General features: G+C 38.7%; 2 protein-coding genes across 4 annotated transcripts; one reads left to right on the top strand and one right to left on the bottom strand.

The window, feature by feature from the left end:
• Positions 1-4223: 4223 nt before the first annotated feature.
• LOC116332262 (syntaxin-7) lies at positions 4224-10937 on the bottom strand. Of its 3 annotated transcripts, none has more exons than XM_031755147.2 (10): positions 10833-10937; positions 9065-9157; positions 8897-8966; positions 8539-8629; positions 7904-8041; positions 6588-6634; positions 6404-6494; positions 6217-6289; positions 6010-6092; positions 4224-5749 (listed from the first exon to the last, which is right to left on the bottom strand). In XM_031755147.2, exons 2-10 carry the CDS (start codon positions 9147-9149, stop codon positions 5654-5656), a joined length of 774 nt encoding a protein of 257 aa, XP_031611007.1. In that variant the 5' UTR covers positions 9150-9157; positions 10833-10937; the 3' UTR covers positions 4224-5653. The 3 variants fall into 3 exon arrangements, with proteins under 3 accessions (XP_031611007.1, XP_031611006.1, XP_039455268.1); XM_031755146.2 differs by having other exon boundaries at positions 6588-6637; positions 10833-10936; XM_039599334.1 differs by having other exon boundaries at positions 6588-6637; positions 9065-9254; positions 10833-10892.
• Positions 10938-14442: 3505 nt separating this feature from the next.
• On the top strand, positions 14443-17968 carry LOC116332311 (protein LEG1 homolog). The gene is made up of 9 exons (XM_039599071.1): positions 14443-14784; positions 14903-15077; positions 15634-15723; positions 15794-15867; positions 16119-16223; positions 16479-16597; positions 17194-17335; positions 17451-17547; positions 17645-17968. Exons 1-9 carry the CDS (start codon positions 14506-14508, stop codon positions 17794-17796), a joined length of 1233 nt encoding a protein of 410 aa, XP_039455005.1. The 5' UTR covers positions 14443-14505; the 3' UTR covers positions 17797-17968.
• The last annotated feature ends 251 nt before the right edge of the window (positions 17969-18219 follow it).

Below are 18219 nucleotides of genomic sequence, written 5' to 3'. Positions count from 1 at the left end.
TAGTTTTAATGCTGTGACTGACTGATGCATTTAATAACAAAGTAGAATGGACAAGAGATAGCATGAGCCATAACAACAGGATAGGACAAAAGGAGGTTAAAATAAATGGATAAAAATAACATTCAATTATGATGGGAACAAGTCTGCTGCTAACAAGATTTCAGCCGAAAAAACAAATAAGATACTGCTCCATTTCTCCACTGGATAATAGTACTTATTAGTAGATTTGCACCCTACATCAGGAGGGGACACTTTGTCCATCTCAAGGACTCTCAATGCACTGCATGCCTACTGAAGGGCTTGAAATTGCAGTTTCTTTAGAGGACAGTCTGGGCTTTGATTCAAGTGAATTAACATGGATCATACCCAAATTATCTAATTTAAGGAAAGATCAGAGTCCTGTTTGGTTGTAATAAAGATCTGAAGGACTTAAAAAATAAAGCCTGATTTCATTTTGTCACTAAATAATGATTTGTCTGCATATGAGCACTACTATAAAACAGCAGGCAGCAGAAGTGTATATGTAGCTGTTCTGTTCTGGAAAAAAGTGTTTCATAAGCACATTAACATACCACTCTAATAACATCATTAGAATGCCTCTGAAAAATAAAAAGTAAGGTCATTGCACTGTGGTACATTATGAGCTTTACAGCAGCCAATACAACACTGCCCCCTGCTGGCAGCAATCATTACCTACTTTCTAATTCAGAAATTGGCTTTTTACCAAGCGTACTCATTATCATTAAGGTAATGTACATTAAAAGGTACGTGCTGTGAAAAGTGCTTTGAATGTGGTGAGTGGCTAAATTTACACATAAAGAAAGGTGTTATCATTTCAAATGACTTCATTTCGTGAAAACAGTTTTGTCTTCTGCGTCTGGGAAAAATGCAATGAAACCTAAATTTAATGAGTCTAAAAGCATCTGTGTAAAGCAAACCAGGTAAATCTGACAAAAGATTGGATCAAGTGAATTGTGGGAAATGTAGGTTCCAGTGTTTTTGGAGCTTTTAGGGACTATAAACTGGATATAAATGATGGACACATCCACTGTGACCTCAGCCACTGCTTTCTGAACTAAGCAATTTAAATCAATGTACATGTTACCTGCTAATAAGGGATTGCTACTAGATTTATAAACACTCATTTCACTCCCTAAAACAGAAATACAGGCCTCTTGGACAGACTTCACAAGTCATAGTATTTCAGATTGGTACTGTACATAACCCTCAAACTCCCAAGCTGCTTTTGGAGCTAAACATTCAAAAGGCCATTAGAGGAACTGCCATTTCTGCCACTTCTTGTTGGCTTCAATTTTAAGTTCCATGTTTCTAACAATGTTCTCTTTTATGTCCCTCGATCTGTTGGAAGTCTAATATTTATTACTTTGGTTCGGCCGTGACTCAGGACTAGTTGAAAGGTTGGTGGTTTGATCTTTGGCTCCAACAGTCTGCATGTCAAAATTTTCTAAATTTCTGAAGTGTCCTCTAATAATTATCTAAGATTTATGTCTGACAGCATATGTATATCATTTTTCTGCTCTGTGAATTAATGTAACTAGGCAATGCATAATTCAGAATTTGAGTTACTATGATCAAAATCTCTTCTTCTGTCTCTGGAAAAAAAAAAAGAGGTTGACACAAGAAATGCCACCTTCTCTTCCAGTTACATTTTTTCAAACAGCTTCTTTCAGAAAGAAAGAAAAGGAAAACTAATAGCAACTTGTTATTTCCTCTGGTCCATCTTCCAATGACGCACTAACAAATCTCCCTTCAGTGAGGTCATTGTCCATTCCAGATGAGGTTATTATCTCCACTTTTAACTTCTGAGCGAAAGAGTGTAGTTTCCATATACTATTGCTCCTGTTAGCTGTACTTATGTGATGATTTGTGGTTTTCTAGACACATAATATTATTATAAAATGACATGCATTAACACATTACTTCCACCAAAAAGTTAAATCATTTTAAAAATAACAAGTCCCTTAATTTGTCCTCCAAAACCTAAAACTCTCCAGCTTCTCATGTGGTAACTTTGTACCCGGTCAAACTTTCCTCATCCTCCACAGCTGGGAGGTTTCTGTTGGGAAGGAAAATCCTGCTCAGCTATTTGCAGCAACCTGCTACTTTCTGTGTGTGTAAGCAGCTCAAAATATTCCCTGTCCTACTGACGCTCAGTTCAACTCTATCTGTGCCTCAGTGATGAATTTGCAACAGTGTCCAGTATTCCTCATCACTCGCTCTGCCATGGAAACTTTTGCTTTCTGCGTCACAGCAATCTGTTACTTCCACATCCGAGTCCAACTCCAACACTGTCTGTCCTGACATATTCTAGCTACCTCAACTGCTCCCTGATCTCATCCTCTGTTGAATGCTATTTCCTCCTGTTTACATTAAACAAGAATATCATATAACCTAGCGTACAACGTGGTTTTTAACTATTTTCAAGGTACACTTGAAGATGTTTTTCATTAAAATTCCCATGAGGTGTACCACAAGGATCTATTACTAGTCCTCTTTTCTTTTTTTTCAATTCACTATTGATATTTAAATGCCATTTGTGTGAAATCAGAGACTTTCACTTTTATGTAAACAACACTGGGGCTGGCATAGCCCCAGCCTTTAATGAAACAGTTACTTGGCTAACCTTTTTACAAGGTTCAGAATACAGGCCACCCTTATCTGGGAAAAATGCTGACTCAGTACTTTTACCAAGAAATAGGAATCAGTTCTCAAATGAAACTCAAAGTTTACACTCAACCCTGGGTACATACAGGTAGCAAGACCCAGATCTTGATCAGATAAATTTCCAATTTCTAGATTCCCTAGAAATGAGACGATGACCACTTTGTACTCTAAATCTAAAGCTTCTACAAATATAATTGCAAATATTTACAATAGTACCAGAAGAACCAACGTTTAACTGGTTCTTGACTGCTTTCTTTTCCATCTTGCTTCCATGACACACAAAAACATGAATCTGCAAAGCAACTTCTTGGGAAGCTCATGGATTTTAAAACGCTTTGATATGAATTACAGTTTTGATTTTTATTAGGCATTGTGCAAGAGGAATGCCAAGCCCATTTCGGAGAAAGTCAACAGTTGGTTGCAGCCTGTTACACAAAACGCTATCACCATGGTAACTAACTACTGACATATGTGGAGGCATATGGGGCAGTTGGTGATGACTAATTTGAAGTTGAGTAATTGATAGATTTAAATTTCCCCTCTCTCTCACACTATCAAATTCATCTGTATGTCAATGATTTTGAGTATTGGCATACAGTAAACACAAATCTATATTAATTTTTCAGGTCATACTATAGTTTAAATGCAAATCATCGCAGACTTAAGTAATAACTATCATCATTTTCTTGTCTGCCTCTTTCTCTCATACACATCCTGATGCAGAACAGTACCAGACACTAACAGTACTAACCAGAGGTATATAATAATGATAATAATAATAATGTTAATAAATACATTCAAAAACTGCTCTAAATTTTGTGGATTTTTTTTTCAGCTGACAACAACATTATTGTACAACACTGAACTCTTTCAAAACTGCCCTGGGACAGTTACAGGAACTGAAAAGGAGGCTGCGAAATCTCTTTTTCCCACCAAGAATTTTTTTTATTTTGTGAAATTTTAAATTTCAATTCAGTTCAGAGAATTAACAAAGTGCTTAGATTTTCAAAATAAAAGATTGTAGTTAATTCTGGGAGATTATTAATTTACTTAGTTTCACAAAAGAATCAATTTGCAAGGACTGCCGGTGGCACTACAGTGAGATGGAAGTGAAGAGGAGAGCTCCTCCTAGTCCTTATTGGGAAAATTTCACCTTTTAATATAAACCACACTGAATCTGTCTCAGCTCGAGTATGACGGGAGGCAAATCACAAAGGGGTCATAAGATCAAGAGGACGATGAAAAAGACAAAGCAAACGAAACTGTTCATGGGTTGAGGTTACCCCACCACCACCACCTAGCTTTTTTCCCCTGCTCATTTTCGCCTCCTTCTTCTGTATGTTACTGAAAAGGAAAGTGAATCAAAATAAAGTTTAAAAAAATATATTTAAAAACAATTTGCTATCTAACTTCAGCTTTTCTACCTCCAACTTGGTAGCAGTAAGCAACGGAGTGAGGTCTGCAGTACAACAGTCTCAGAAAGTGCATAATCTAGTTTAAAGTATCCTACAATTTTGGTTAAAAATCACTCTTCACACTTCAGATTCAGAATTTTTATTCAGCAAATAAAAGACAGTTCACACACACACACACACACACACACAAAAAAAAAATATACACATGCTCAGAATTTTCCATCAGGTTCAAATACAGAAGCATGACAACAGTGTTAGTGTTTACTAATACAAGGTAACTTAGGATACTTTGCATTAGTATATTTTGCTTTAAAATTGGTCTTCTAATTATTTGTTTTTAAAAACAAGGGATAAGAGAGTTCTCACAGAAAATAGTGACAACTTTCCTTCAGCTCTTACGTAATTTGCTCAATTAGATGCCTTTTCCTGAGAACCACCGGTGAATGCCAAATAACCTACAAATGCTCTCACTGTGTATTACTTGACTTGCCACTATTTACTGTAAATATTTTACTTCAATCCTTTGTGTTACAGGCAGTGAAATTCCATGAAAAGGATTTCCCTGACAAGCTAAAAGAAATAAGTCCCGTACTGAATGTACAAACCTGATTATTGAAAAAAAAAAATGGGACGCTGGGTAAAACATTTTTTCATGGTTGGCTACGTTTTCTGTGTTCACTGCATTCTGCTTTTACTTACATTTTACACAGCGCTGCAATTTTTTCAGAATTGGTCTCATAATAACAAACCGTTCCCCTTGTTATTTGGAGTGTAGTCTAACGTCTTAACAGCAAGATCAAAGTTGCACTTGCTTTTATTTTTTGTTATACATAAGACTGAATAAAAATCAACAAATAATTTTAATTTAAAATATTGGAAACAACAGATAAAAACACTGTTGCCCCTCAGAGGAATGTTTTTAAATATTCTGAATGTAGGTTGGCTACATTTTACTGCAACCTATGCCTACCGCTTGTTCATTTCCACTTAATTTACATACTTCACTTAATTGCTTTATTGCTGAGAAACTTATAGTATTTGCATATGTAACCAGACAAAAACAGGCAGCTGCAGCAACATCCCCTACCAACATGCTGCTTTATTGCACCCAAAAGCGTTGTGTGTACTGTGTACATTCAACTTATTGGAGCGACTCGACATTGTTAGGGCAGGACGTACTCAACAACAATGACTGCTGCTAAACACGAATACTCGCCTCCTTCATCTGACAAGCTGATGAACAATAAAGTCTTTCATTTCAAAGTAAACCATGCCTAAATCAGACACTGATCATGACAATAAAGCTACCAGAGCTAGATTTGCTTTACAGCGAACAAGGTTGTAGTCCTGACAGTGAGGACTACAATATCTTAAAAACATAATTGATTTTTTTTAAAAAGCTTCAAAAAAAGACAGAGGAGAAGACAGATGGCGTTTCAATCTTTTTTTCCCCCCTCTGTCAGTTTTTGAAGAAGAAAAAGATTAAGAATGAAATTTCATCCTTGGTCCATGGTGATAAACACAGGAGAAGGAGGAGGAGGAGGAGAAAGCCCTCAGGCTTTCAAGGAGCCCCAGATGATTAGTCCTACTACAACAGCAACGACAACCAACACTATGACTATAATGCAAATCTTCTTCCGGGAGCTTTGCTAGAAGGAAAATAAGCAGAAAGTAATTTAATGTTTTTGGATTTTTTTCCTTTATGATCTAACTAATAAGTTGATTAAATGATGTAGAGTCATGCACACATTCTGCTTTACAGAAACAGGCTCTAACAACCAGTGTAGCTTTACTGATCTAAGTTAAAATCTCATTTTTCTAGCATTTATCACAGCTCATCTGTCTTTTCATACTCCTGTTCCTCACTACTTCTGTCATATCATATATTATGATATCTCTGTCACATTACCTGGTAGTCTGCAGCTCGTGCCAGCTGGTGCATCCCTTTCTGGATATTGGTCTCGGTATTCTCCACGTTGGCTTCTATGCTGTCTGCAGGAAACAAAACAAAATACATAATTTACTTGCAGTAAGAGTAGAAACCACACAATCCTGCACCGAGCTGTAAACTGTCAATGTGAAGGTGTTTCACCTGTCAGCATTAACTTATTCTTACCTATCATGTCTCCTTGCTCGTGGACCATCATGCCCAGGTCCTTGAAGATGTCATTTATGTCTACGATGTCAGACTAAAAATCAAGAGAGCCAGTCCATATACAAGAGGCACTTACAGTATGTTTGTGACTTTGTGTTTGTGGATTTTTTTTGCACAGCTATTCGATACATTCGATTTTGATCCCTACCTCCAGCTGCCTTATAGCTGATTCTCTCTCCTGAATCAGTCTCAGATCTTCTTCAGTGACAGCGTCTTCCTGAATCTGTATCTGGGAATCACTGCATGCAGATGCAACGAGAGTAGTTAAAACATTATTTACTATAATAATAAAAAGCAGAAATAATAATACTGTTCAGAAACAGTGGGTTTACCTCGGTATAGGAGGAACATTTCGAAAGCTGTCTTCAGGCTGACCACCCTGCTAGAAGGCAATTGAACACATTTAAATCTTCATGTTGCAAATCTGCAGAGGTCTTTCTATTCCTGATTATGGGTATAGAAATGATTCAGTAAGTACAGAATGTGCTTTGCTGCAATATATAAGTAAAAAAAAAGAATTATTCAGTATTTGCAGAACACTTCATTGTTAAAATATATGTATGGCCAAATTGAATAAATTCACCTTGCAGCTTTATTTACTGTGCAAAAATAAATTAGTAAACATAGCAGCAGTAACACACTGTTCCTACTTATCAGCAGCACAGCAGATAAAAAAAAAAAAACTGAGTGAAGCGAGATAAGCAAGAGTGAGATAAGGGAACACAGCTGTGAGTGGGTCCAATCATGGGAATCTGTGACTACAACAATCACAATTAAAGATACTTTTTGGTTCACAATCATGTGACAGCTTCATGTAAAACTCTACTTCTGAACTGACGCCTGTGGTTGCAACAATTTTAAGACAGGAGTGAAACTGAAACCAGCTACGACTATTTCAAGCATGCAATGTGGTGGAATACAGTGCAATAACAATTTTATGTGGATTTTTGTAAAAATAAGAATTCTAAAAATGTAGAAATTTCTCAACAGAAGCCAACATACTGGAGAGAGAAACCCAACAAGGTTTGTGAACGAGCACTCTGTGAGAGTGGGGAGAGAAAGATAACCCCCTTAACATGCACCAGAACTACGCTCAGCGAGGGTGACCATCTGCCTCGGCAGGCTGGGGAGAGGGGAAGCAGAGAGTGAAAACAGAAAGAAACATGAAAGTGGCAACAAAAACTAGTGAAATCTGCTGCTGAAAGTAAAAAGCCAGCGAGCCTTGACGTACAGCACCTACTTGTTTTGCTGGATTGTTAGTGCAAAGCTTGAATGAACCCTAAACAATGGTCTATGGTTTCAAGAATGTCTAATTGTCAAGTCTCTTCTCTTCTGCAGGTTTTCAATAAGATACCAAACATATTCTACTCTGCTATCCATCACAACAACTTGTGCTGACAAAAATCGCCTGTATGTGTCATCCAGTTTATGGCTAAGTGGAAAAACACAACACTTCTTAAACAGCACTTCACACACGTGTCAAAAGACCTGAATTCCGTCTAAATCTACGCAATGATGTAATATATGTGTTCACAATTACAGCAGTGGCTTTACCCCGCTCTCATACTCCCATACAGTACTTATTTTATTACTGTCTTTTAATGCTCTACCCACCAACCTGGTGATCTGATGACAGGAAGTTACTTACAGACAGTCTGGAGCTGGCTCTGACTCTGGCCACAAACTCCTTCTCTTTGCTGGCGGCTTCTCGCTGCGACTTTTGAAAGCTGTTCAGAGCAGCGGAGAAGTCGTTCAGCAGGCGCTCTTTCTGTATCTTTCTCTGACGCTAAAAGAAACACAAAAATATTGTAACCAGATGAACAAATGGACTTGTCAGAGCTATGGTCTGTACTTAATCAGTCTGGTATGGTACCACAGATTCTACAGAAAAGATTGATTACAATGCTCATTGGTCAGTGGACTGCTATTTTGAGCGTTTAGATGTTGCCATGCTTTCTTTGGAACTACAAATAACCACTTTGAATGAAAGGCTGAAGCGCTATGATGTCATATATAAATAACAATTCAAGCTAAGAAGAAGTCATAAGCATTTTTTTGTATCAATCTGTCAACACGTTTATTTCTGCAGTGAAGCTGTGAAGTTGGGCATTTTAACACGGAAGTCTATAGAGACTGATTTGATTTTGTAGCCAGGCTCCAAGGACGTGAGGAACTGCAGTTTTTGGGCCTGTGAGTTTATTTTTCAGACCAGGAGGTTGCTCTTTGTGGGTTGCTTAACTGTGACAAACCTTTTAGATGAGGAAGACTTTAGAAATTCATTACCTGATCAGGACCGACCGGAAGTGCAGTAAATGCTTTCATCAGTCGGTCAGTCTCCTTTGCCAAGTGGTTGCCTTGTTGCTGCTTCTGTTGACTGATGACATTAAAGCATTAATTTGTTAAAGTAGGGAATAGTACTCAGACCTCACAAAGACAAAAGGTGGCAGGGATAATACTGTGCATAGGTTTAAAAGAAATCAGAAGTAATTTAGAGTATAGAGAAAATTAGCTGTGAATGGAATCTGCATTAAACATTGCTGTAATAGTCTAACATTTTCTACGCTTGCACATTTACACTTTCACTAAGATACTTCTGATAACAACCCAGGTATGTAAATCCAACCAAGCCCTAGTAACTCACATCGTCTGTAGTAGCAGGCTGCTGTCCTGTTCAGTTCCCAGCACAGAGATTGCCCTTTGCAGCTCGGAGTCTGGCAAGAAAGACACAGAGAAGCACATTGTTTATTTGTATTGAAGTGTGTCCATGTGCTGGCTGACAATAATGTCTTTTTATGTGTGCATTTCTTACTCAGCAGTGTGATCTTCTGGATGTTGGAGCTGATCTGGTTAACCAAAACACTGGGCTCCTCTAGAATCCCAGCCTGGTAGGCCATGATGAAAGCTACGAGGACACACAAGACCACAGGCTTCACTCGACTCGCTCATGAGCTAACAGTGAGATCTAATTAGCATCTGGAGTCAGCTCACTGTTCTCGTGACTGTCATGTGTAGAAAAAAAAAAAAATGAGGCTTTCGGGGTGAAAGCATTTGTGTAGATATAGTATAATCATTGTATCTTGCAAATTTCCAAGAATGGATGTTGCAGCTGTGCTTCTATTTATGGCATCTTTGACATTAGGTACAGCATTAAATACAAGATAAAACAGAGTGATTTCTGTGATCTCCTCTCCCCAAAAATGATGCAACGTTTGTGACACGCCCTGACATTTCACCTTCTTTCTACAGGTTTTCATCTTGACAGCAAAGCTCCAGAAATATCTGTTGAGAAGCTCACTATTATTTTTCACAATACCGCGGGGTGACTGGGTGCTCCTTAATACTCATGATCTCAACTCAGTCGGGGGTTTTATTCTCACACAACACAGTAAAGCCTGCCACACGGCTGGTGTTCTCATTGCTCACAGTGTTTAATAAATTTGATTTCAGAGCTCTGAGGAGGCCAGTTTATTTCCTTTAAGCAGGAATACTCTCTTATTAAAAGTACAATGAACCCTCCAAACATTGAGTATAGTGTGTGTAGTCACAGCAAACTTAAGCTTCAAGCTGTGAGGAGCAAGGACGGATACTGAAATAGTAAAGTGAAGGAGTTGTTTAAATAAATCACTTTATAATATAACTAATGACCTAGAACTGGTTGAGAGTTTTAACTTCTTTGGAATGTGATACTGTAAACATGATCAACCTGAAACAATAAAAAATACTGTAACAATAACAGGTTTTATGCTGGTACTTATCCACTCAAAACACTGTGAAACTAATACACTTACCTTATTGAGGGAGTCACACAAATGATCATTACAGCTAAAATTGATTTGATATCGATGCTGTGAAATAAAATATAATAAATATGCTGCAGAATTCAAAGATTTTCATATTTTAACCTTAAAAAAAAACCCATCTATCAAGGCCAAAAGCGCAGGCCCACAGTCTGATAAAGGTGTGCCGGTGCGTAATGCATTTCCTTATGGGGTATTTGCTCATATCATACTGTACAACCTGAAGTGAAGGAGGGTTGGGTCAGGAATATTTAGAACAAGCTCCTCATAAGACTTCCTGACTCAAAAAAGACTGAAACCTAGTATGCAAATAACCACCTGCTAAGAAACTGTCACAGTGACGGGATATTTCTCGTTTGCTTTAATGAAAAATTAAAGTGTGATTAGGGCTAATGAAACTAACGTGCATGTTCTGAGGCTGATTCTGTCTCCTTGCCAACAAGGAAAAAATGCGGAAATCAGCAGAGTATTTTTTTATGCCATCAACATGAACGGATGAAGTGCAAATACTTAGTTATGACCTACTTGTGTTTGTTGGGGTTAACGCTGTTCTAATGTTACCTGTACACTGCTCTTCATTTTAACATTAGCGGGTTTAAGAGTCATGAAGTTACAAGAGAAGTCAGTATGAAGATGTTTGTCGCTTTTCGTTGCAAAAAAACAAACAAACTTAAAAATACGAAACAGCCTCGTAAAAATGCGTTGGTCGTCTAAAACGTCAGTGAAATTGTCAAGAATGACTAAAAGTTTACTTGAGTTGTGTAAAAGTTTGAACTTTACCTTTCTCGTGACTTGTTTCTTGCGTCGATGTGCTTCCTGATTTTTTCCGTTGGCCACTCCTCCGTCACATGATGTCTGCTGCAGTCACAGCGAGATCGCAGCTGTTAATAAAAAGTGTCAAACGGTAACATAATGGAGCCCAGAAAAGTATGGAAACAAAAACTGTCCTTTTCTTAAAAATAGAGCAACGACGCAGTACAGGTTAGGTATTTCATTCTTGGTTATTTTTCGACTGTAGGCTACCAGGTGAGATGCTGGTTCCTGGGCAGGTGAGGGGTCCAAATCAGTTTTAAAAATGCTAGTTTACACTGGACAACATCAATGCTTCTAGTTAGTGTAAGAGCCATAAAAGGGATTATAATTCTGTTTAGGTCTTGGGTGTCAAACATGAGGCTCGGGGCCCAGAATCGGCCTAATAAATTGAATTCAAATTGAATTGAATACATTCCTTTTACATCGTGGGCCACATACAGCCAACTTTACAAAACCCCCTTTCTCTGAACGTAAAGACGTTTAATAGCACATTTATTCCCCTTTAATATAAGAAACAATTAGTGCAATTTCAACATCACACCTATGCTGTTTTTCTACATGGTAAAGTTGCCTGGTTGGTTTCCACAGTGTGTCTTTTGGCCTGTCTCCCTCCCATCATGCCCAGCTAGTCACTGCAGATGGCCTCCCCTTGTTGAGCCTGGTTCTGCCAGAGGTTTCTTCCTGTTAAATGGGAGTTTTTTATTCCCACTGTCACCAATTGCTTGCTCATAGAGGGTCATTTGATTGTAGCAGTTTTCTCTCTGTTATTATAGGTTCTTTACCTTAAAATATAAAGCTACTTTTGATTTGGCATTAAGTAAAATTTAATTGCACTATGTGTGCAGAAATGTACACAACAATTTAAGTATGATTGTGTAAAGTGTGTCCATTTGCTTCAGTGTGTATGTATGTTACTAGTCTAGTTGATTCATAGGGTGTTCACTTCTATGTGCATGAGTTTCCAGTCCAGACCCTGAGTACTGAGCTTTCTGAGGCCTAATGGAAGAAACCGTTGCACTGACTGGAACTGAGGGCCTAGATGTTCTGGTACCTCTTGTGAGGCGGCAGGAGAGTAAAAGGTTTGTGTCGGGTGTGTGTGGGATCATACACAATGATGGTGGCTTTGTGAATACAGAGTTTGTGGGATATGACCTTGAAGGTGGGGAAAGAAACTGGTGATTCTTTCAGCTGTTTTCACTTTTCACTATTCACTGCAAGGATTTTGTGATCTGATACTGTACCGTTCCCATGTCAGATAGTTATGCAGCTGCTTGGGATACTCTTAATAGTCAACCCTGTATTGTCGTTAGGATGGATGGATGGACTTTTCTCACCTTCCACAGAAAATAGAAGGACTGCTGGGCCTTCTCACCAGTGAATGTGGTGTTGAGGGACCTGGAGAGACCTAATTAACTCTTTGGTGGGGGGGGGGGGGGGTTCTGCAGCTAACATGGGTCATAACTGATTAACCACAACAATAAAACAACTGACAGATGAAATGAATACATTCATTATCTCTTCGCAATGCAGAGTTTTCATGGAAAACCTTGTGAATGTTACTTTTACAGGTGTCTATCCACCAAACAATTCTCTAGCACTCTAGCACCCTCCAATGGCAGCATCCTCCTATTGCAGGACAGTGCATCTTGCCACCCCAAAAAACTGCTAAGAACAGCTAATTTGCATAAATCAAACTCCTCAGATCCCAATCTGAACATCCACGAATGAGCCAGAATAGACCAGATCCACAGTGGACACACCCACAAGACCAAAGGACCCATGTTCATGCATTAATAGCCCAGAACTGAACTGTGTACAAATGATGGATGTAATGTAAATGTGTCTGTCTCTAAAGCGCTTTGGGTCACCTTCTGTGGTTTAAATGTGCTATAGGCTATTTAAAAAATTGGCAGTGAGCTGCATACTGAACTCAGATAATAGAACAGTATTGATTCTATCATGCTAGTATCAATTCGATACCAATAGTCGCATTGGTAATGATATTATCTAATAGTTCCCAAAAAGAGTCAAAATGTCTCACCTTGTCTGAGAAATCACCACAATACTGTGAGTGTCCCTCAGTTGGATCAATCCCTTACATGTCACATCCACAGCAAGATGACAAAACACTCAGCTTGAGGTTACAACACAGCATTTGTGTGCAGTTAAAGGGCAGCACAAAGGCGGCTTATAGCAACAACTGGTTTTAATGTTTTGCTGATATGTGCATTTGTTAAATTGTTTCCTTTAAGCTTGTACTGGACATTTTTTTATAATATGCTACTTTAGACTTACATGCCACCATATTGCTGAAAGACATTTCTTTTTAATTTGCTACCCTTCTTTACATATAAAATGGGCTTTGCTTTCAGAATAATGCAGAATCTGGATTAAAATAGTATTACCTAACAGTTCACTTCCTAACACCACCTCAACTTTTTAAAATTGTAGTTATGATTTCGTCCTTGCTGTATTGTCCATGCAAAGTGCGGTCATTTACAAAACACATTATGATGTTACATAAAGCTACGAGACATGTTCTGTTTACCAGACAGCATTAGCACATCAAAGTTCACTCAGATTAACCAAATCAATAACAGTCTTAACTTCTGTATCCAGTACAGACTCACTGGACTGTACTGCACTTTGTTAAGTGCAGTGGTTTGACTGATTATTAAGGTAATTCTCTAATCAGCCAATCTCATGGCAGCAACTACATGCATAGACATGTAGTCCATATCTAAATGTCCAGGCAGATAGCCAAGGCCAAGATGAACTAATGAAGTTCAAACCGAGGATCAGAATGGGGATGAAAGGTTATAGTGGCTTTGAACGTGTTGGTTGTTGGTGCCAGATGGGCTGGTCTGGCTCTTTTAGGAATTGTTTTAGGAATTTCCCCACTCAGCCATCTCTAGCGTTTACAAAGAAAGGTCCAAAAAAGAGAAAAAAGACTGTTTCAAGATTATAGTAAGGCAACAGTAACTCAAATAACCACTGAACCTTGAAGCAGATGGGCTCCAGCAGCACACTGGATGCCACTCCTATCAACCAAGAACATAAAACTAAAGCTATGGTCAGCACCTTGTTGAGTCTGTGACACAAATAATTAAGGCAGTTCTGATGAAAAAAGGGGGCCCAACTTAGTGTGAGCAAGGTGTAACTAATGAAGTCTTCAGTGAGTGTATGTGAAAGTAAATTTGATGAGTTTTTCCAGATAAAAAGTGTTATCTTTGGCTACTTAAGGGGGTAAAAATCTGCATACTTTTTCCAAGAATTCTTAGAAGTTATTTGGGGGTTTGTGTTTCCAGATTCAATTTACTGATGGTATCACTATAAAAGTTGTGGATTTGGGTTCATGTAAACAAATCAGCTCGAAGGATGAACAGATGTACTTTGCACTGAACTCAGTATTCTCTGAGTGTTTGGGCAATACTCAGCTGTATGTACTTAAATTCTCTTATCTGTTAGTCAGGGTCCAGTGAGCCATATGTCACATGGACTAATGTGATTGGGTGCAGATTTGCATGCACTGACTTTGGGATTCAGAGAAGTTATATAAACGCTGTATGTAAAGGAAAACTCTCAGTCCAGAGTAGCTGCTCTTGACTCTGTCCTTCTCTGCAGACCCAACACCTCAGTCATGCTGCGTTTGCTGGTCCTTGGCCTCGTCCTGGCATGTGCAGTGTCTCTCAGCAGCTCTGCAGTAATTCTAGAAAATGGCGCTCCCATCCTTTGGGCACAAACGGCCAGCCAAGTGACTGAGTTGCCAGTGCATGATGGGATTCTGCTTCCAGACCCCTGGAACTACCTTCACCGCATGAGTTTATACCGGCTGATGATAGCTGCTACAGACCCCTTCATGGGATCCATGGGGACAAATGCTACTGACAGTTGCCACTGCATGATGGATGTGCTTTCAGTGAAGTCAAAATATAATTTTATTATTTTTTTTAAAATCAATAATAATCCATCCATCCATCCATCCATCCTCATCCGCTTTATCCGAAGTCGGGTCGCGGGGGCAGCATGATCCCCAGCCACCTCCTCCAGCTACAGACCCCTTCATGGGGGATCCGGTGGGACATCCGAACACCTCACCCAGGAGGCGGGGGACAAAGGAGGCGCCCAGGGGGCATCCTTGCAGATGCCCGAACCACACTGGTCTTTCGATGTGGAGGGCAGCTGCCACTGAGCCCTCCGGATGGATGTTAACTCTCAAGTGAAGTCCAAATATAATTTTATTATTTTTTTTAAAATCGATAATAATCCTTTCATACACAATTTAACAAACTATAGGTAGTACAGTAAAACTGAATCACCACGAGACCGGTGCAGCGTCCGCATCACTGCAGCCGCAGCATGCAATCCGTCTGTCGATCTCCGGCTCCCTTCTCCCATCACTCGCGAAGAAACAAGACTTGAACTCCTCCACTTGGGGCAGGCATACCCGGATGGGACTCTGTTCCGGTTTCAGATTTGGAGGGCTGATCCTCATTCCCGCTGCTCACACTCGGCTGCAACAGGTGCAACAACGATGAAGCCATCAGAACCACATCATCCGCAAAAGCAGAGAGAGCCTGAAAGCCCTCCGCCATTGGCTCTAGAAATCCTGTCCATAAAAATTATGAACAGAATCGGTGGGGGAATTCTGTTCAATAATAATCCTTTCATCACAATTTAACAAACTTTGTAGTACAAAACTGAATAAAGAGCCTCCTAATAATGCAACTAACAAAGAAACAAGACCACAGCTAATGATCTGTTGTTTCTACAGGGCGTCTCGCTGATCCAACAGGTGCAACAACTTGTGGCCTGGAAGCAGAGCCTTTGTGCATTTCTACCCAGAGTTGGTGGGCCTGTAAGTACAAGAAACAAATGCATAAAAAACAAACAGGGGGAATACAAATGACCTCTTTATGTTTCTCCAGGTGTGAACTATTTTGCATCTGTACTTCCCTTTCTGTCTGCCGCACAACAGGGCTTCATGGGAGCAGGAGCTCAGGTACTGTCTTAAACTGAAAATGAACACTTAGAAAATGAAACAACAACAACAACAACAACAACAACAACAACAATAATAATAATACTAATAATAATAATAAGAAGAAGAAGAAGAAGACGAAGAAGATTACACTTTTTTTATGCCATCACACAAATATTTGCAATTTAAATAATAATGAATATGACCATTTTGTATTATTTATAATGTATGTTATATAGTGCATATTATCATGTATGTTATTACATTACCAGGTCCAGATGCAGGTGCCTGCAGGAGTACAGGACTATTGTACAACTTATGCTGACTGTAAAGCTAAATACCCTGATGCCATGTCTAAGTGGGATGCTTTTTTTCAGGTATTGAAACACAGATATACACTGGTACATATACACACGGTTTCTATTCACATAAAATTATCCCGCAATTTTAAAGGGGAACTGAACTTGTATTATTTTGTCCTTAGTAGAAAAAAGTTACATTTTAAAAAGTAGTAAAATAAAGTAAAATAGTTCAAAACAGGTCTGTGTTCCCTGAATGCACCAGCTTTATGAAACAACAAAGCTACATTGCTGAAATAGGTGTACTCCTTTAATTGTTCATATTGTTTTAAGGGTCTGAAGACTACTAGTGAATCTCTTCTGCCTGATGATGTGAAGAAAGACACTATCCTCGGTGTCTATTGGGACGCCCAAATGGCTTCAACCTATGCCTCTGCAGCATGTAATGCCAGGTAATTTCTTTTACTTTTACTGTAACCATGTTGCTTATTAATTGTAGACTATGTCATTTTCATTTTTTATTCTACTGCTGTAACACAATAACCCTTGTTAGATCAATAAAGTATCTATTTTTATCTATCATAAAATCTATCATTTTAATGCATTTCATTACTAAAACATTTACACATACCCTCCTCCCCAGTCACCCATCCTGTTTTTACATATTACAAATCGTGTACACACGCATTCATACATGACAATGACACTGACTAAATCTACTTCATCTTTTTTTTCTGGCAGTCTTGTTAGTTTTAGCAGTGTCAGTACTCTTTCCTGCACAAATTTTAACATCAATGCCCTTATTGCCAATACTAATGAAGCTGGAAAAAGTATTAAAGCAAAAATGATTACTATCCTAATTATTTATAAATATTTATAAATACAATTTTTTTTGTCCACTGAAATGTTTTTGGTAGTTCATTGCACACCAAAACTACCAAGGACGAGGCCTTGCTGTTTTTCCCTGCAAGTGGTCAAAAAAGCCAAACATTTATCTCAAATTTCAGCTCTCTTAATCTCAGCTTCTGTGCTCTTGCTTCTCCTATAGGCAGAGCCACTATTCCTCTGTAGAAGTGTCATTTGCTCAGAGCTGGCTGAACTCAGCAGAATATGTAGCAGCAGCTCGATTCCAGGCCAACATGGAAAAAGCACTGCTTTTCCTATCCCCTCTGCCAAGTCGGATTTTACAGGTACATACCTTCAACCTTTTCCATCTGTTTATTTTACACATCACTTCTTGTTTTCTGAAACACACAAAGTGAGAGAAGGCTTTTATCCACTCTCCATTCTGTCTTATCATTTTAGGAGGGCGACAGCGCACCTAACATTGTTGGTCTGACTGCGGAGGAGAACCACACACTGTATATCTTCAGCTGGATGAAGACTATTGACAGTCTGCTTGGTAGGACACACACACACACACACACGCACACAACCAAACACAAAATATTATTGCTAAGCTTTTATTTTAAGTTATGCTCATGATGATGATTTACCAGGTGGGACATTGCTGCGTCTGTGGAAAGGTGCCATGTGTTCAGTAAACACAAGGCAAAAAGGTGCGCAGGTGCTGGAGCAGCTCCTCCTGAATCCCAGCTTTGCTACAAGCACTTTCCTGTCCATCATCACTGAGATGACTACAAGCTGCTGAGTCAAACACACAAGATAAATACATCACGGTATTCATTTTTTCTCCTGAAAAATGACATTTTTGTCCATTAAACAAAGTTGTTCAAGTAACTGGTTTTTAAGGTCAACTTGTTGCACTTATCAGTGGTGTATACCTGGCAGTACAATAAAGTAATTTCTTGGCTCCAGTTCAACTAGTGTTCTAAAATGTGTCTCACAGATTTTTTTTTAAAAAGTTTTTTTCCACAAATAATCATTTTTTAGCAGTATGTTTCCACTGTAGTACAGCTACTTCTACTACTTAATTAAGGATATGATTAAAAAAAAACTGTGCTAGATGGGTTTATAGTTTAGCTAGGGCATGATCTCACAAAAACAAATTAAAACAAATTCTCAATGATTTTGACCTATGCCTGAATTTAATGAAATAAGTTTTTCATGAATT

The sequence above is a fragment of the Oreochromis aureus genome, linkage group 15 (assembly GCF_013358895.1).
Source record: "Oreochromis aureus strain Israel breed Guangdong linkage group 15, ZZ_aureus, whole genome shotgun sequence".
In the NCBI taxonomy this organism is placed as follows: Eukaryota; Metazoa; Chordata; class Actinopteri; order Cichliformes; family Cichlidae; genus Oreochromis; species Oreochromis aureus.
The sequence above is the reverse complement of the archived record's forward strand: the minus strand, read 5'-3'. Positions and strand labels throughout refer to the sequence as shown.